Source organism: Pristiophorus japonicus, chromosome 3 (genome assembly GCF_044704955.1).
Source record: "Pristiophorus japonicus isolate sPriJap1 chromosome 3, sPriJap1.hap1, whole genome shotgun sequence".
In the NCBI taxonomy this organism is placed as follows: domain Eukaryota; kingdom Metazoa; phylum Chordata; class Chondrichthyes; family Pristiophoridae; genus Pristiophorus; species Pristiophorus japonicus.
Window position 1 is genome coordinate 30391888 of NC_091979.1, and position 20648 is coordinate 30412535.

At 45.4% G+C, this 20648-nt stretch overlaps 1 protein-coding gene across 1 annotated transcript in view; it reads right to left on the minus strand.

Moving 5' to 3' along the window:
* LOC139253715 (contactin-associated protein-like 5) overlaps window positions 1-20648 on the minus strand; it is a 1602302-nt gene that overhangs the window by 139107 nt on the left and 1442547 nt on the right. The window contains exon 21 of the mRNA XM_070873519.1: window positions 6453-6586. Within this exon, the coding sequence (XP_070729620.1) occupies window positions 6453-6586 (134 nt within the window). The remainder of the gene's footprint in view (window positions 1-6452; window positions 6587-20648) is intronic.

The window sequence follows — 20648 nt, forward strand, 5'->3', positions numbered from 1 at the left end:
CACTCACTCTCTCTCTCTCACATACATACGCACTCACTCTCTCTCTCTCACATACAGACACACTCACTCTCTCTCTCACATACATACACACTCACTATCTCTTTCACACACTCTCTCTCTTTTCTCCCCTCCCCCTCTTTCCTCCCCTCCCCACCTTTCCCTGTCCCTGCACTTGCTTATAAACCTCTTATATCTCCAACTTTTGCCAGTTCTGACACAAGGCCATCAACCTGAAACATCTCTCTCCACAGGTGCTGCGTGACCTGCTGTGTTTCTGTATTTATTTCAGATCCACAGTATATTTCTTTGATTTAAGCGTGGAAGCTGCCCAAACTGTCATAACTAGCAGAGGATGCTCCCCTTCCATCTGCCTGGACTGGATTTGCAGTCCTGTCCCAGAGATAAAAGGCCAGTGGAGTATCCCATTGCATGGCTTGCTCCCCCCCAAACAGAATACATTAAAAATGAAATAAAGCAAAAAAAAGGCAAATGTTGGAAATCTGATACAAAAAACAGCAAGTCCATCAGCAACTGTGAAGAGAAAAGACAGATTCCTGTTCACATCCTCCCGAGAGGGCCTTGGTTTAATGTCTCATACAAAAGACAGATCATCATCTTTCCCAGTTCACAACTTTAATCTGTCCAGACCATTAACAAATAAAGTTAGTGAATTTACTGTGTACAGTTCTGGTCTCCTTACCTAAGGAAGATATATACTTGCCTTAGCGGGAGTGCAGCAAAGGTTCACTAGACACATTCCTGGGATGAGGGGATTATGGTATGAGAAGAGATTGAGCAGACGAGGCTTATATTCCCTGGTGTTTAAAAGAATGAGAGGTGATCTCATTGAAACATATGGAGCTGGATTTTTGGCTTTGGTGATTTTGGGGCGATAATGGTGGTGGGAAGCGCTACATAGAAACATAGAATATAGATGCAGGAGTAGGCCATTCGGCCCTTCAAGCCTGCACCACCATTCAATAAGATCATGGCTGATCATTCACCTCAGTACCTCTTTCCTGCTTTCTCTCCATACCCCTTGATTCCTTTAGCCGTAAGGGCCTTATCCAACTCCCCCTTGAATATATCCAATGAACTGGCATCAACAACTTTCTGCGGTAGGGAATTCCATAGGTTAACAACTCTCTGAGTGAAGAAATTTCTCCTCATCTAAGTCCTAAATGGCTTACCCCTTATCCTTAGACTATGTCCCCTGGTTCTGGACTTCCCCAACATCGGGAACATTCTTCCTGCATCTAACCTGTCCAATCCCGTCAGAATTTTATATGTTTCTATGAGATCCCCTCTCATCCTTCTAAATTCCAGTGAATACAGGCCCAGTCGATGAAGTCTCTCCTCATATGTCAGTCCTGCCATCCCGGGAATCAGTCTGGCGAACCTTCGCTGCACTCCCTCAATGGCAAGAACGTCCTTCCTCAGATTAGGAGACCAAAACTGAACACAATATTTCAGGTGAGACCTCACTAAGGCCCTGTACAACTGCAGTAAGACCTCCCTGCTCCTATACTCAAATCCGCTAGCTATGAAAGCCAACATACCATTTGCCTTCTTCACCGCCTGCTGAACCTACATGCCAACTTTCAATGACTGATGTACCATGACACCCAGGTCTCACTGCACCTCCCCCTTTTCCTAATCTCCCGCCATTCAGATAATATTCTGCCTTCATGTTTTTGCCACCAAAGTGGATAACCTCACATTTATCCACATTATATTGCATCTGCCATGCGTTTGCCCACTCATCTAACCTGTCCATGTCACCCTGCAGCCTTTTAGCGTCCTCCTCACAGCTCACACTGCAACCCAGCTTAGTTTCATCTGCAAACTTGGAGATATTACACTCAATTTCCTCATCCAAATCATTAATGTATATTGTAAAGAGCTGGGGTCCCAGCACTGAGCCCTGCGGTACCCCACTAGTCACTGCTTGCCATTCTGAAAAGGACCCGTTTATCCCGACTCTCTGCTTCCTATCTGCCAACCAGTTCTCTAACCATGTCAGTACAATACCCCCAATATCATGTGCTTTGAATTTGCACACCAATCTCTTGTGTGGGACCTTGTCAAAAGCCTCTTGGAAGTCCAAATACACCACATCCACTGGTTCTCCCTTGTCCATTCTACCACTTACATCCTCAAAAATTTCTAGAAGATTTGTCAAGCAGGATTTTCCTTTCATAAATCCATGCTGACTTGGGCCGATCCCATCACTGCTTTCCAAATGCGCTGCTATTTCATCTTTCATAATTGATTCCAACATTTTCCCCACTACTGATATCAGGCTAACCGGTATATAATTACCCATTTTCTCTCTCCCTCCTTTCTTAAAAAGTGGTGTTACATTAGCTACCCTTCAGTCCATAGGAACTGATCCAGAGTCAACGGACTGTTGGAAAATGATCACCAATGCATCCACTATTTCTAGGGCTTTTTCCTTAAATACTCTGGGATGCAGACTATCAGGCCCCAGGGATTTATCAGCCTTCAATCCCATCAATTTCCCTAACATCATTTCCCGTCTAATAAGGATTTGCTTCAGGTCCTCCTTCTCACTAGACCCTCGGTCCCCTAGTATTTCTGGAAGATTATTTGTGTCTTCCTTCGTGAAGACAGAACCAAATTATTTGTTTAACTGGTCTGCCATTTCTTTGTTCTCCATTATTAATTCACCTGAATCTGACTGCAAGGGACCTACATTTATTTTCACTAATATTTTTCTTTTCACCTATCTATAGAAGCTTTTGCAGTCAGTTTTTATGTTCCCAGCAAGCTTCCTCTCATACTCGATTTTCCTCCTCCTAATTAAAGCCTTTGACCTCTTCTGCTGTGTTACAAAATTATCCCAGTCCTCAGGTTGCTGCTTTTCCTGGCCAATTTATATGCCTCTTCCTTGGATTTAACACTATCCTTAATTTCCCTTGTTAGCCACGGTTTAACCACCTTCCCTGTTTTATTTTTACTCCAGACAGTGATGTACAGTTGTTGAAGTTCATCCATGTGATCTTTAAATGTTTTCATTGCCTATCCACCGTCAACCCTTTAAGTATCACTCGCCAGTCTATTCTAGCCAATTCACATCTCATAAGATCAAAGTTACCTTTCCTTACGTTCAGGACCCTGTCTCTGAATTAACTGTGTCACTCTCCATCTTAATAAAGAATTCTACTATATTATGATCACTCTTCCCCAAGGGACCTCGCACAACAAGATTGCTAATTAGTCCTTTCTCATTACACATCACACAGTCGAGGATGGCCAGCCCTCTCGTTGGTTCCTCGACATATTGGTCGAGAAAACCATCCCTAATACTATCCAGGAAATCCTCCTCCACCGCATTGTTACCAGTTTGGCTAGCCCAATCAATATGTAGATTAAAGTCGCCAATGATACCTGCTGTACCTTTATTGCATGCATCCCCAATTTCTTGTTTGATGCTGTCCCCAACCTCACTACTACTGTTTGGTGGTCTGTATACAACTCCCACTAGTGTTTGCTGCCCTTTGGTATTCCGTAGCTCCACCCATACCGATTCCACATCATCCAAGCTAATGTCCTTCCTTACAATTGCATTAATTTCCTCTTTAACCAGCAACGCCCCCCCATCTCCTTTTCCTTTTTGTTTATCCTTCCTAAATGTTGAATACCCTTGGATGTTGAGTTCCCAGCCTTGGTCACCCTGGAGCCATGTCTCCGTGATGCCAATTACATCATATCCGTTAACTGCTAGCTGCGCAGTTAACTCATCCACCTTATTCTGAATACTCCTTGCATTGAGGCACAGAGCCTTCAGGCTTGTCTTTTTAACACACTTTGCCCCTTTAGAATTTTGCTGTAATGTGGCCCTTTTTGCCTCTTGCCTTGGGTATATCTGCCCTCCACTTTTACTTTTCTTCTTTCTATCTTTTGCTACGTGGCATATGGGACGGGCGGGAGTCAAAATACGCACCGGTGTCGCAGCTCTTCCGGGCGGGATTGCTCCGTGCCACCGCAAAACCAGCCTTGAAACTCCCGCCGGAGTGCTAGAGGCTGACCGCCCACCAGGAAAACCTCACTGCCGCCATTGCCGGGGTGAAAAACGGAGCACAAAAGACCGCCCCATACAATAGATTTTTGGATACTAAGGGAATCAAGGGATATGGGGAGGGTTTGTGAAGGTTGGGTTGAGGTAGAAGATCAGCCATGATCTTATTGAATGGTAGAGCAGGCTCAGAGGGCTGAATGGCCTACTCCTGCTCTTATTTCTTCTGTTCTTAAGATTTGATACTCTTGTTCAAAATTATGAAGGAGTTTGATAGAGTAAATATTGTTTCCAGTGACAGAAGGTTCTGTAATCAGAGGACACAGGTGATTGGTAAAAGAACCAGAGGCGACATGAGGAAACAGTTTCTTTTTACACAGTGAGTAGATGCTATCTGGAACGCAATGCCTGAAAGGGTGGAGGAAGCAAATTCAATCGTAACTTTGCAAAGCGATTTGGATAGATACTTGAAGAGAAAATAAATTACAGGGCTGTGGGGAAAACGCACGGAAGTGGGATTAATTAGATAGCTTTACCAAAGAGCTGGCACGGGCACGATGGGCTGAATGGCCACCTTCTTTACTGTATTATTCTTTGCTTCTATGAAATATTTATCTCCAGTTCATATTATGGCTTAGAAATTGCTGGAGTGGGGGCATCTCGTGGCGATTGCCGTGAATTTGAATGTTTTGCTCACCAGGTCATATTATTTTTGTGCCGCAAATTTTGGGAATGTGAGGTTAGCGGAGTGTCTGGGACCTCATGAAAGTCGCATCCAATAGACTATCTCCTTCGCCAAGTTAAGGATAGAGATAGAAACAGAGCCAATGACCGAGAAGAAAATCAGGCAAGTTAGAGTCAAATTCGATACAGAAAGAGAAATAAAGAGAGAGAAAAACAAGAGAGATGAAAAGAAAAAGTATTAAAAGAAACATAACATTTAAAGGAAAACTGCCAGGATCAATAAACTACCTGTCGGAATGAGACTACCCAGAGTCTACTGTCCCCTTCCAAGTTTTGAGTTTCATGTCGGGACAATAAACCACGTCACGAACAGGGTCATTACGCTTTGAAATACCAGCCCTAAATGTCGACAGCGAGAGTCATTAGTATTTATGCGGTAAATCCGGCAATTTCTTGACACTCGTGGGGACGTTGACAGTGAGTACCCGTGTTGCGAGCCTAACGGTGGAGCAGCGCGAATCGGCCAGCAATCTGTAGCGATTCGCAAATCATGGTGCATCTCATTACAGGAAAGGTGTGATTGCACTGGAAAGGGTGCAGAGGAGATTTACTAGGATGTTGCCTGACTGGAGAATTTTAGCTACAAGGAAAGATGGGATCGGCTGGTGTTTTCTTTCAAACAGAGGAGGCTGAGAGGAGACCTTATCGAGGTGTATAAAATTATGAGGGGCCGAGATAGAGTGGATAGGAAGGACCTATTTCCCTTAGCAGAGAGGTCAACAATCAGGGAGCATAGTTTTAAAGGTAGGAGGCATTAAGGGGTATGGGGAAAAAGAGAGAATATGGCGTTGAGACAGAGGATTAGCCATGATCATATTGAATGGCGGCGCAGGCTCGAAGGGCCGAATGGCCTACTACTGCTCCTATTTTCTATGTTTCTATGTTTAGAGGGGATTTGAGGGGAAACTTCTTCATCCAGAGGGTGGTGGGAGTCTGGAACTCGCTGCCCAAAAGGATGGTAGAGGCAAAAACCTTCACCACATTTATATGGATGTGCACTTGAATTGCAGTAACCTGCAGGGCTACGGACCAAGAGCTGAAATGTGGGATTACGCTGGGTAGCTCTTGGTCAGCCCGCGCAGACACGATGGGCCGAAATGGCCTCCTTCCGTGCTGTAAATTTCTATGTTTCTACGATTCTTCCTCATCACAAATTGCTGGGTTTATTTTACACACTATTAACGGCGAGCACATTAAACTTACCGATATTTTCCTGGCAAATTCTGGGCCTATTACATTAAAAAAATTGCTCACCATGTCACGTTCTCTTAGTACTGCCTTGTTTAGCCATGGTGCGTCGGTTCATAATTACAGGAACAATAACAGTAATCTACACGCTCTGCTCAGCAGGACCTCATCACTATTTATCTTGATTAGGAAGTGTTGATTACATTTTAGTTGATGATATTTGCCAGATACCAAAATTAATGTACATGAAGCATCCTCAGTTTATTACCTTTAACTAAATTATCAGTAATAAAACTGCAGTGATTTATACTTAATAAAATAAGATGCTTCACATGGACACCCTCTCGATATCTACAGTTGAATTTACTGCTAGTGGACCCAAGCAGACCGTGTTTTTTTTTTACAAAGGCTTCTAACCACAGCTCCCAATAATGAAAGCTCCCTTGGCAAAAGTAGATGATTAAATTTTGTGTCTCGTTACCTCAACGTGGACCCATGGTCCTTCTCGGTCGATTTTGACGCTGTGGAGATGTCCGTCCGCTAGGTTTCCGCCTTCGAGACTAAAGATGTCAGGTTCCTTATCATTGTCAAGCCTGTACCTGATCTGAAGGCTCCCTGAAACCAAAAATTAAAAAAAGTTAATTAATTTTTGTCACGTGGATCAGATGCTGTTTAACGGCACTCGGTCATCTAACAAGTATCAATGTGTTTGCATCTAGGTGCTGTCTCGCCCGAATGCTCAGTTGGCAAATAAGCCAGCGGCCGTGGAAGTGAGTCGTACAAACCCAACCTGTAAGAATAAAAGTGTTTAGTAATGACAAAATTAATTCTTATATATATATAAATGTTGAAAGTATACATTGTATGAAAAGGCTGCAGTGTTGAAACAAAATGGATGCTCACAGACTCCAGCGTGTTCTGTTTGTATATTGTCTTCTGGCTGGACAGAGCTTAAAGGAACAAAGGATTGGAAAGCCATTAACCTAATCAAGGAATGGCACCACCCCTCCAGATAGACACATGTATGAGGAGAAGCCAATCAGGAACGGTCCTGGAACCAAGATCCAATCCTGAGGCTTCCCGAGAAACAATTAATTTAAGGGGCATAATAAGTCAAGCCAAAGATTGCTGGGTCCTCTTCTTCTCTTTTCTTAAGCACACGGCAAAACAGGACCTTCCTCTATAGACCAAGAAGCAGGCCATGTGCTTTGCCAGAGGGAAGTGACGTATACCTTTTTATAAATCATTATTGTGACATTGTATCTGTTGAAACTAAGTCGATCCGTAGGATAACTGACGACTGCTGATAGATGTGCATGTGTGTGTGTTTAATAAACTATTCCAAATTGTTTTAAAAGAATCAGTCTTGCTGTCAATTTAATACCAGAGATTTAGAAATCTTACAAACCGGTCTGATGCTAGCCTGTGCTGGGTCGGCTAAACTCAGGCAGGTTTGCAGCAGAGGTGATACAATCAGCCAATCTGGACTAAGGAGGAGGGAAAGAAGCCAGGGTGCCTGCTCCTGATCACTGTGCTAGTGTGTGTTGTGTGTGCATTCTGCGTGTACGTTCTGCATGTGCTGTGCGTGTGTGTTGTGTTTGTGTATGTGTGTTGTGCGCCATGTGTTATGTTGTGTTGTGTTGTGTGTTTGTGCTTTCTGCGAGTGTTTTGCATTGCATTGTGTTGCATGGGTGTAATGTGTATTGTGGCGTTGTGTTGCATTGGTATATTATGTTGCATGGTGTGGTAGTACATTGGTGCATTGCAATGCATGGCACCGTGTTGCATTGGTGTACTGTGTTGTGTGGCATTGTGTTGCATTGGTGTATTGCATGGTGTGGCTTTGCATTGGGGTATTGAGTTGCATGGAATTGTGTTGCATTAGTGTATTGTGTTATGTTACGTGGTGTTGCACTGGTGTATTGTGCTGCATGGTGTGGTGTTGCTGTGTTGTGTTGTGTGTTCAGATATTCCACGAGTTGTGCGTGTTGCGTTGGAATGGTATGTAGGCACGTTTTTGTGTGTTATTTTGTTATGTGTGTGTGTTGTGTTGACGTGTGCTTGTGTGTTGTGTTGGCATGTGGTAATCAGATGAGACAGGATCTGGCGATGATTCTCTGCATGGTTTAAAGGCCTGCTAAGGCTTACTATTTAGGTTTATGTATAAGAAGTGCCCTTTGGGTGAGTTAGTAGATGCCAACAGGTGCTGTAAAAGCAAAATCTCAATGTCTGGGGGAGAAAAAAACAGCAGAAAACCGGAGGTGAGTTGTATTCAAATCAATGTGGCGTTGGGACAGATGACACATAACATCAGTATTCAGAAAAGAATATGGGACAAGGATCAGATTAAAGTAGGAACCAGGATGGGTGAATGTCAAAAGATACCTTGACGACCCAGATGTCAGAAAAAAGACACACAGATATGAGCGTGAGCGAGACAAAATGTGCAAAGAACCTCTGGACCACAGCCATATGCGAAGTTGACGGGGTTATGAGGAATAGAAAGGAGCTGCAGCACTCTGGGAAAAGCATAATCCAGAGGCATTGCCCAAGAGGGAGGCAACATTTTGGACGCGGACAATGAAGGAAACTGCCTGAAGCCTGTTTGGAAGAATAATTCTTTCTGTGATTTTGGATGGCATGGGGCGCACAAATAACCTCAATGTAAAAATCAGCTTGAAAAATGACACAGCTTTAAGGAACAAAATGCACAATGTAATTGAAATATCAGACTGCGGAAAAAATTAACCTAAACTGTATACAGTGAGAATCAGAACAAATTGACACAGCAGACACCACACTAACCGTTGCAGATTGACAGATGAATACAGAAACAAGCCAACAATTTGATGGCCCATTTGCAGGTTAAATCCAAATTAGAATAACGTTATGAAATTAAAGTAGAATGTAGGAACTTGAAACTGGGGAAAACCAAAGTCTTGAATTGCAAGGTAATTTAATGGAACTAACATAGTTGAAAAGGACCTGTACGGCAGAAGTTGAAATTTAAAAAAAAACTTCAACCAAAGAATTTGGAGCTGAAATTGGCCCTTTTTGCGCCCTGTTAACACCTCTGGGAGGCGCTAACGGGGCTCAATGGCCTTTTCACCCTGGTGTGAGTGACAGTGGCGCCTCGGGCGAAATTGCCCCTGAGATTTTGGGTGCGATTTGCAGGTAGCGCCTCGCCCCGTGGTTAGCGAGCCGGGCCAGCGCACACCCAGCGATGACATCATCACCGTGCGCGCGACAAGGTGGTGCCGACTAATTCCACCGCCAGCTTGGCGGGGCACTGACATCCGTCCACGACAGGCCGTGTGCGCCCCTGGGCCACCATTTTTATTTTGTCATCCGACTCTTCAATCGGGCCCGACAATGGCGGCCCTTGCATTGACCGGGCCGTCATCATGAAGCCCGGCACTCCGCATGGGCTCAATTCCACACCAGGGGGTGGCTCTTCCAGGCCAGCCGATAAAAGTCCCGGCTTGGAAGTTTAAAGCCCCCACTCGGGGCAAGTTCGGCCCCTTTATTTTATTCAGTGAGTTGCTACAATCTGGAATACACTGTCTGAAAGGGTGGTGGAAGCAGATTCAATAGCAACATTCAAAAGGGAATTGATTATGTGGTTGAAAAGGAATATATTTGCAGGGCTAAAGGGAAAGAGCAGGGGAGTGGAACTAATTGGAGAGCTCTACCAAGGAGCATGATGGGCCAAATGGCCTCCTGCTGTGCTGTATGATTCTATGAAATGCTGAAAATCTAAAACAGAAAACAGAAAATATTGCAAGCAGTTCTATCAGGATCTGTAAAAAGAAAAGACAGGCTGATGCCTCAAGAATGGATCCTCTATCAAAACTCAATCCTGAAGAAGCATCCACACCCAATCATGATCCTTAATTCTGATGTAGTATCGTCATTAAAACCTTAACAACAGCAACAGCAACAATAGGAGCACAGTGGTTATGTTACTGGACTAGTAATTCAAAAGCCCGGACTAATGATCTGGAGACAGAGTTTAAATCCCACCATGGCAGCTCGGGGAATTTAAATTCAATTAAATAAATCTGGAATAAAGAAGCTAGTATCAGTCAATGGTGCCCATGAAACTACTGGATTGTCGTAAAAACCCATCTGGTTCACTAATGTCCTTTAGGGAAGGAAATCTGCCGTCCTTACCTGGTCTGGCCTCATCATCATCATAGGCGGTCCCTCGGACGAGGATGACTTGCTTCCACCAGTTCACTGGGGTTTTAATGAAGGACCCGATGTTCCAGTCCTGAACTCCAATTGAGAGGGTGGAAGATGCCTGTGCGTGGATTTTTTTTAACGTGTGGTGACCGTTGCACACCAGCCACCACACTAGGTCCGTGCAGCAGAGTAGGTCTCCAGTCGTCCTGGTTAACCCTTACCACTGGATAAAGGCCTACCTCTGTCAAGCCCATGTGGTGGTCTGGCCTATATGTGTCTCCAGACCCACAGCAATGTGGTTGACTCTTAACTGCCCTCTGAAATGGCCTAGAAAACCACTCAGTTGTATTCCTGAAGGTAGCTCACCACCACCTTCTCGATAGGCAATAAATGCTGGACTTGCTGGCGATGTCCACGTCCCGTGGATGAATTAAAAAATAATCTTGCATTTATATAGCACTTTTAACATAGTATAATGTTCCAAGATGCTTCAGAGGAGTGTAATCAGATAGAAAGTGATACCGAACTAAAAGCTTGTTCAAAGAGCTCGGGCCGAAATTGCCCCTTCCGTAAGCAGTGCCTCGGGGCGGCGCGGAATGGCCGCCGAGTCTCAGCGGAGGGGCCGCCATTTTGCAAATTGCCCTTCCTCAAGGTCGGAGCGGTGTCAGTGCGAGCTCCGCCCGTTTTCCCGCCGCGGCGTGCACACACCAAACCCTTACCGACCGGTGGTGATCGCTTCCCGAAATTGCCCCGCGGGAAATGTCCCTTTTGCGGAATTTGCCCCGCGGGAGCGGTGCCGCCGGCGGTCGGTGCCCCCGATAGATTTTCCTGCCGTTGTTGGTCGGCGGCGCGGCCGCTCTTAAAGGGGAGGTGGCGCTGCTGGCACCGCCATTTTATTTTTTATTGACGGCCGACTGCCGTGTCGGCTCGACAATAATGTTCCCGGGTTTTGCCCGACCGCCAACGGAAGAAAAATTTAAAAAAACGGAGAGTGCACCTCGTTTCAGGCGGTGGGCAATTTCGGCACCGTAGGTATTAAGGAGAGCCTTAAAGGAGGAGTGAGGTGAAGAGATTTAGGGAAGGAATTCCAGCGCTTAGGTCTTAAACAAAAGAAAGCACGGTCGCTTATGATGGGGCGAAGGAAGACAGGGTGCACAAGAGGCGAGAATTAGAGGAGCATAGACATCTCAGAGGATTGTAAGGCTGGGGAATGGTTATAGAGATAGGGGGGCAGAGAGGCCATGGAAAGCTCTTGAAAACAAGAATGAGAATTTTAAATGCATTTCATTGGTAGACTGGGAGCCAATGTAAGTCAGCGAGCACAGGGGTGATGGATGAGTGGGACGCTATGTAAGATGGGATACGGGCAGCAGAGTTGTGAATGAGTTCAAGTTGATGGAGGGTGAAGAATGGGAGGTCGACCAAGAGAGCAATGAAACAGTCGAATGGATTAACTTGTCTTTGCTCCTTAAAGATGCTGATGGACCTCTTGTTCATTTCAAGTATTTATGATAGATGTGATAGCGCCTTGTCATTCTGGTGTACAGACCCACAAATTGATGAGACAAAGGTCTGGGGGTAAGTGGGTGGGGGGGTAGAAATTCGCCGGGGGAGGGGAGGGATGTGGGGGTGCCAATGGAGCAAAAATCGCCAATTTCTCAGAGCTATGCACTAGGCACTGAGGGCGCCTGAAATACGTCCATTGCCATATTGGTCGCAGATAATTTTCAGGCAACCTTAAACAGGAAATAGGCCCCTTGCGTATACAAAGGGGATGTTATGTAATCCAAGTGACGCACATAAAGAGATAAATTGCATTCATACAACTGTCAAACAATAAAAAGCAAGAGCAGAAGGAAATAAAGATATTGGACCGGATTTTTCGATTGGATCAACAGTGATCTATCAGCGCTCACATTTTACATAAGAACAAATTCAAAAGGGAAGGAAATAAAGCGGAAATTGGATAGCAAGAATCTAGAAAGCGAATCTTTAAGACAGAGGAAACACGGCTTTGCATGTAGTAAGCAAGGAGGTCTTCCTGTGCCGAATGTTATATACTTTAATGCAAGGAGTATAGCGAATAAAGTGAATGAGCTAAGAGCACAGGTAGACACTTGGGAGTATGACATGATAGCCATTACAGAAACATGGTTGAAAGAGGGGCAGGTTTGGCAGCTCAATATTCCTGGCTGCAGGAATTTTAGACAAGATAGAGAGGGGGCAAAAAGGGGAGGGGGGTTTGCGGTCCTGATTAAAATAACTATGACAGCGGTGAGGAGGGATGATATGTTTGAGGGATCATCAAATGAGGCCATATGGGTCGAATTGAACAAAAAAGGGGTGATCACACTGCTGGGCATGTATTATAGACCCCCAAACAGTGGGAGGGAGATGGTGGAGCAAATATGTAGGCAGATATGTAGTAATAGTAGGGGATTTTAACCATCCAAATATTGATTGGGACAAATTTAGTGTGAAGGGTATAGAGGGTGCGGAATTCTTGAAATGCGTTCAAGAGAACTTTTTCAGTCAGTATTTATCAAGCCCAACACGAGAGGGGATGTCTTGGATTTAGTTTTGGGGAATGAAGCTGGGCAGGTTGAAGGGGTATTAGTGGGAGAGCACTTGGGTGCCAGTGACCATAATTCAGTCAGATTCAAGTTGGTTATGGATAAGGACAAGAATAGGCCATCAAATAAAAGTTCCAAATTGGGGAAAAGCTAATTTTGCTAAGTTAAGGAGTGATTTGGCCATAGTGGACTGGAAACAGCTATTTGTGGGTAAATCAGTGTTGGAACAGTGGGAGGCATTCAAGGAAGAGATCCAGAAGGCTCAAGCCAAACTTGTGCCCTTAAAGAAAAAGGCTGGGAAAAACAATTCTAGGGCCCCTTGGATGTTTAGGGACTGACAGGGGAGGATTAAGAAAAAAAGGAACACTTATGTCACATACCAACAGTAAATACTTCAGAATCTATAGAGGAATATAGAAAATTAAGAGGCAAAATTAAAAAGGATATTGGAAATGCTAACAGAGAGCACGAGAAATTCTTGGCCAGTAAAATTAAGGAAAACCATAAGATTTTCTATAAATATAGGGTAACTAAAGAAAGGATAGGGCCTATTAGAGACCATGAGGGTAATCTTTGTGTGGAGGCAGAAGATTTTGGTAGGCTTCTTAACGAATACTTTGCATCTGTTTTCACAAAGGAAAGGGGTAATGCAGATACTGCTATCAAGGAGGAGTGTGATATTCTGGATGAAATAAATACAGTGAGAGAGGAAGTATTAAGGGGTTTAGCAGCTTTGAAAGTAGATAAGTCCTCAGGCCTGGATGAAATGCATCCCAGGCTGTTGAGTGAAGTAAAAGAGGAAATAGCAGAGACCTTGACCATCATTTTCCAGTCCTCTTTGGATCTGGGCATGGTGCTGGAGGATTGGAGGACTGCTAATATAGTACCCTTGTTTAAGAAGGGAGAAAAAAGGATAGGCCAAGTAATTACGGGCTTGTCAGCCTAAACTCAGTGGTGGGAAAATTATTGAAAAAATCCTGAATGACAGGATAAATCTACATTTGGAAAGGCAAGGATTAATCAGTGACAGTCAGCATGGATTTGTTAAGGGAAGATCATGTTTGACTAACCTGATTGAATTTTTTGAGGCGGTAACCAAGATGGTCGATGAGGGTAGTGCATACAATGTAGTGTATATGGATTTAGCAAGGCTTTTGATGTGGTCCCACATGGTAGATTGGTCATGAAGGTTAAAGCCCATGGGATACAGTGCAAAGTGGCAAGTTGGATCCAAAATTGGCTTGGAGGTAAGAAGCAAAGGGTAATGATTGATGGATGTTTTTGTGACTGGAAGGATGTTTCCAGTGGGGTTCCGCAGGGCTCAGTGCAGGGTCCCTTGCTTTTTGTGTTATATATCAACGATTTAGATTTGAATATAGAGAGCATGATTAAGAAGTTTGCAGACGACACTAAATTTGGCTGTGTGGTTGATAATAAAGAGGAAAGTCATGGGCTGCAGGAGGATATCAATCTGGTCAGGTGGGCAGAGCAGTGGCAAATGCAATTTAATTCAGAGAAGTGTGAGTTGATGCACTTTGGGAGGGTTAATAAGGAAAGAGTATACACATTAAGCGGTAGGCCACTTAATAGTATAGATGAACAAAGGGACCTTGGAGTGCTTGTCCACAGATCCCTGAAAGTAGCAGGACAGGTGGATAAGGTAGTTAAGAAGGCATATGGAATGCTTGCCTTTATTGGCCGAGGCATAGAATATAAGCGCAGGGAGGTTATGGTTAAATTGTATAATATTTTGGTTTGGTACAGCTGGAGTACTACGTGCAGTTCTGGTCGATGTATTATAGGAAGAATGTGATTGCACTAGAGAGGGTGCCGAGGAGATTTACTAGGATGCTGCCTGGAATGGAGAATCTTAGTTATGAGGACAGAGTGGATAGGCTAGGTTTGCTCTCATTGGAACAGAGGAGGTTGAGAGGAGACCTCATCGAGGTGTACAAAATATTGAGGGGCCTGGACAGAGTGGATAGTAAGGGTCTATTTCCATTGGTTGAGGGGTCTATTACGAGTTTTAAAGTGGTTGGTGAAAGGTTCAGAGGGGATTTGAGGGGAAGGGGGGGGAGTCTTTACGCAGAGGGTTGTGGGGATCTGGAACTCGCTGCCTGGGAGAGTGGTGGATGCAGAAACCCTCACCACTTTTAAGAGGTGGTTGGATGGGCACTTAAAGTGCAGCAACCTGCAGAGCTAGTAATTGGGATTAGACTGGATGACCTTTTGCACAAATATAATGGTAAGTACTGCAGGGAATAGAATACGGCCAGTGTGATCTCCTGGACTAGTTTCAATCGCCTGGATGGGTCGGAGAGGAATTTTCCCAGATTTTTTTCTCCCTAAATTGGTCTGGGTTTTTATCTGGTTTTTGCCTCCCCCAGGAGATCACATGGCTCCGGTTGGGGTGGAGTGTAGAACGTTTCTGTATAAGGGGTGTCGTAGTTGTGTGAGGCGGACTGGTTGGGCTGCGTGCTCTTTGCCTTTCCGTCATTCTTCATAGGTTTAAATGTAAACTTTAGGGCTGCTGACCGAGGGTTGTGCGGCTCTTTGTCGACCGGCGAGGACACGATGGTCCGGAATAGTCTCCTTCTGCGCTGTAAATTTCTATGTTTCTAACATAAGAAATAGGAGCAGGAGTAGGCTATTTGGCCCCTCGAGCCTGCACCACCATTTAATAAGATTATGGCTGATCTGATCATGGACTCAACTCCACTTCCTTGCCCGCTCCCCATAACCCTTTACTCCCTTATCGCTCAAAAATCTGTCAATCTCCACCTTAAATATATTCAATGACCCAGTATCCGCAGCTCACTGGGGCAGAGAATTCCACAGATTTACAAACCTCTGAGAGAAGAAATTTTTCCTCATCTCAGTTTTAAATGGACGTCCTCTTATTCTGAGACTATGTCCCCTAGTTTTTGTTTCCCCTATGAGTGGAAATATCCTCTCTACATCCACCTTGTCGAGCCTCCTCATTATCTTATAAGTTTCAATAAGATCACTTCTCATTCTTCTGAACTCCAATGAGTTTAGGCCTAACCTACTGAACCTATCCTCATAAGTCAACCCCCTCATTCTGGAATCAACCTAGTGAACCTTCTCTGAACAGCCTCCAATGCAAGTGTATCCTTCCTTAAATACAGAGACCAAAACTGCACGCAGTACTGCAGGTGTGGCTTAGCCAATACCCTGTACAGTTGTAGCAGGACTTCGCTGCTTTTATACTCTATCCCCCTTGCAATAAAGGCCAACATTCCATTTGCCTTCCTGTTTTAATGGAGTAAATCAGATAGCAACTGCGCAGTTGCACACATGCGCAGTTAAACGTGGAAATCCGTAAATTGTTGTACGATTTGCTCTGCTGCTCCACAAGGTGCATTGCCTCGCTGATAGATGTGGCATTGAAACACATGAAGGGCTTGAAGTTAAGGTACGTACCAACGAAACATGCCACAAATGTCAGCGCTTGTGCGATAAAAAGAGAAAACGCTGGAAATACTCAGGTCAGGCAGCATCTGTGGAGCGAGAAACAGACTGAAACGGTAAATGTCTCAATCTCTCCACAGATGTTGCCTGACCTGCTGAGTATTTCCAGCGTCTTCTGTTTTTAGTTCAGATTTTTGACATTCGCAGTGCTCTACTTCGCTTCTGTATTAGAGCTGGTGCAATCAGGAGCAAGTGAATTTATAACAGCGTGTTAAGTCTTAATTACTGACAAACAATCTCTCTGACCATGAAAATTTAACTTTACAAGCGTGGTGTCTCATTTCTTTAGAATGTAATTAATGGTGGAGATTTAAAATTAAAGCAATTTTCTTTTAGCATTTTCTTTGTGTCTTTATTTTCTCTCTCTTTTCATTCAAGTTAGTAATCAGGAAGGCAAATAGAATGTTGGCCTTTATTGCAAGGGAGGTAGAGTATAAAAGTAGAGAAGTCCTGCTACAACTGTACAGGGTATTGGTGAGGCCACACCAAGAGTTCTGCGTACAGTTTTAGTCTCCTTATTTATGCAAGGGATATACTTGCTTTGGAGGCTGTTCAGAGAGGGTTCACTAGGTTGATTCCGGAGATGAGGGGGTTCACTTATGAAGATAGGTTGAGTAGGTTGGGCCTATACTCATTGGAGTTCAGAAGAATGAGAGATGATCTTATCGAAACATATAAGATAATGAGGGGGCTCGACAAGGCAGATGCAGAGAGGATGTTCACTCTCATGGGGGAATCTAGAACGAAGGGGCATAGTCTCAAAATAAGGGGCCGCCCATTTAAAACTGAGATAAGGAAGAATTTCTTCTCTCAGAGGGTTATAAATCTGTGGAATTCTCTAACTCAGAGAGCTGTGAAGGCTGGGTCATTGAATATATTTAAGGCGGAGAGAGACGGATTTTTGAGCAATAAGGGAGTAAAGGGTTATGGGGAGCCGGTGGGGAAGTGGAGCTGAGTCCATGATCAGATCAGCCATGATCTTATTGAATGGCAGAGCAGGCTCGAGGGGCCAAATGGTCTACTCCTGCTCCTATTTCTTTTGTTCTTATCCCACCTTTACTTGCCTCTCTTTACATTGTGTTCTGTACACGAGTACACTAGCGCAGCCCACTGGGTGATGTCACCAAGTGTTCAATGCCCCTGTCGCGCCGCGGTCACGAACTTGACCCCTTGTGCCTGCTGTAGCACCGGGCGCCACTTCCGACAGGGATAGCAGTCGGTATGTCGATGATCCCGGCGCGTCTGGTATCGTCCGGAGAGCAAGGTAAGTGATGAAATTTAAAGTTTTTAACTTCTATTTATTTGTGGCAGCAGTGGAGAAGTGTGGGTGTTGGTCATTGAAATTTTCCACCAGATTTGTTTTTCCTTCTTCCATCCTCGCGCCAAGAAATTGAGCAGGCCTCCTGTGCTCAGTTAGCGCCCGAAGAGGAGTGTGGATCGCTTCTCTGAGCAGTCCACTCTCCTCTTGGGGCGAAACAACTGAATACTGTACCGTGAGATGGTAGACATGGCCCGGCACTAAAGTTAGCGAACAGGCAGTATCACCGCCTCAATGCACGCGGCAGCGAATTTCTCAGTGAGGATTCTTCAGTCTGATTGGTTGAAGAGACACGCTGTTGCTTAGCCTGCACACACATGCCCACAGATCCCCTGTAGAGGGCGCTGCGCTGAAATGATTTTCTGGAACCATAAAAAATTGCCGCTCAAAAACCCGCGAAATGTCTGTGGGCACAGCTGTAAAAGTGCTGAACGGTGAGGATCATTCCAAAGTGGCTGACCGCAAAATCCAGGCTGTTAAAAAAGGACATGCAACAGTAGCAGCCATGTTTCTCAAGGGGAAGACCAGAAGAAAGATCAGTCAACTTGTCCAAGCCCTTTCATTCAGGAAGACTTTGCAGTTCTCACATCATGGCATCAAACTGTTTGTCAAAAGACTTAAATTCTTTGTTCAACTACCTACCCGGGGTCAATCAGAAATGCATAGCTGATGTATTCAGAGTATGGCTTCATTTGAGGGGCCAAAATTGCCCCGCCTGATAAGGCCTCTCGCCGCCTGAAAGTGGCAGCCACGGGGCGACGCGGAATAGCAGCCGACTCTCCGCGGAGGGGCCGCCATTTTGTAAATTGCCCTTTGTGAGTTTTGGAGCGGTGTCTGGGACCGCTCCGCCCGTTTTCCCACTGCGGCATGCACGCGCCGACCCCTCACCAACCGGCGGGGTCCCCCTCGAGAAATTGACCCTCGGGAAAATGCCCCACGGGAGCGACCCTACCATGGGTCGGTGCCCCCAACAGCTTTTTCTGTTGGTGCACAGTGTGTGAAATGGTGGCATGGCCGCCCTTAAAGGGGAGGGCACACTGCCATGTCCTCCACCTTATTTTATTTATGTTGGCCGACTGCCAGGTCGGCGCGACAATTATTCCCCCGGATTTGGCCGTGCTGCCAACAGGCAGCCTGGCGCCCCCTCCTGGGTGCCAGGCTGCTGGCCCAGCCAAAATCCTCACTCGTGGCCCAGTGGACCTAACTTAAAGGTTATGCAGAGCTCACAGTGGCCCTTTAACTGGGATACTGCGACGATAACTGTGTCCCTGGCACTAATTTGTTTTTATCAATCATGCTCAAAGCAAAAAAATGCCTTCAAGTGAATGATGACTGAATGATGCCAGCAGCCGTTAACTGGGATTGTGCGCCACCTTTATAGATGCTGGGAAGCTGTGTGCAGTGATGAACAAATACCATTACTCTACGCAGCTCCACAGCGTACAAGATGGACATTTAGACACATACATTCCCTTTCTGTTTAATCACTTTCTAAATTGTAATCTTTTAATTAAATCTCTGATTCTGGCATTTGGAGTTCCCAATACAGATCATCCAGTAGCAGGCAGCCTGATATCATCATTTAGTCACAAGAGGATGTTAAGGATAGCTAATTACATACATGGCAAGTGGAAAATATCAATTTTTTTATCTTTTAAACTGTGCAAATGAAACGGCTAAAAAAAAAATCCAAATTAGTGAGAAACATAGAAATTTACAGCGCAGAAGGAGACCATTTCAGCCCTTCATATCCGCGCCAGCCGACAAAGAGCCGCACGGCCCTCGGTCAGCAGCCCTGAAAGTTACATATAAACCTATGAACAATGAACAATGGCGGAAAGTTAAAGAGCACCCAGCCCAACCTGTCCGCCCAACACAACGGCGACACCCCTGACACTGAAACATTCTACACTCCACCCCAACCGGAGCCATGTGATCTCCTGCGAGAGGCAAAAAAACAGATAAAAACCCAGGCCAGTTGGGGAAAAAAATCTGGGAAAATTCCTCTCCAACCCATCCAGGCGATCGAAACTAGTCCAGGAGGTCACCCTAGCTGTATTCAATTCCCTACAGTACTTACCATTGTATCTGCGCCAGCCAACAAGAGGTCATCCAATCTAATCCCAATTACCGGGCCCAAGTTTCAGTTGAGGCTTTGCACGGCGCACCTCTGAGAGATCCGCCGATTTCCTGGAATAAAAAACGCGCCCGTTTCCTACCTTGCTATTCTCGACTTCCATGAGGCCTCCTGTGGCGTCGGCGCAGCGTAGCAGCAATGGGGGCGGGGGCGGAGCTACAGCCCCGCGCCTAAGAGACTGCCGGCAGCTGTGCGTGTGCGCAGTGTAGTTTGCGCGCATGCGCAGTAGCTCCTCACCCCCAGATTCTGTGTGCGGTGCTGCAGGCTGTGTGAGAGGCGCCCGAAGCATGCCGCCCCTAGCCCTGGCTGAATGGGCTCCTGGAGCGGGTGACCGACTATGCGGAGGAGAAGGAGATCCTGAACTCGGACCTGGAGACGGCAAAGAAGAAAGGGAGAAGGAGCTGGCAAAAGTGACCCTCAAGAAGCAAGATGTCGATTGCTCTCACTGACCGAGGCCATCGGGACTGTCTCGGAGATGTTCAGAGGGGCTAGCAGGAAAGCAAAGGGACTGGGGGCAAGCCATGAGTATGATGGGACCTGGGCAGGCTCGACTATTTAACGTTGCCCCCTCTCCCCCTCCCTTCCCTCCTCCTCCCCATCCCCTCCCTGCCTCCTCCTCCCCCCCCAGCCGCGCTCACAACCCTATCCCTGGCCGAGTGGCCTGTCTGCGTGTATGGGCTGTGTGTGCTTGCTGCTGTGCGCGTTGCTGGAGGGCTCCCAGTACTCCCGAACGGGTAGGTGAGGTAGGAACTTTTAATTTCTTATTTATTGATTTATTGATTTTTTATTTTTTTTTATTTTTTATTTATTGATTGATTGATTGATTGATTGATTTATCATTTATTATTGATGATGGTTCTTTATTTTTAAAAGTGAAGGTGTTTAGTGCTCACTCCTCCCGCCCCATCTCTGGCCAGCTGCGCTGATTTCTTAACTCTACACAAGGTTTTACGTACCGTTCTATGTTAGTTT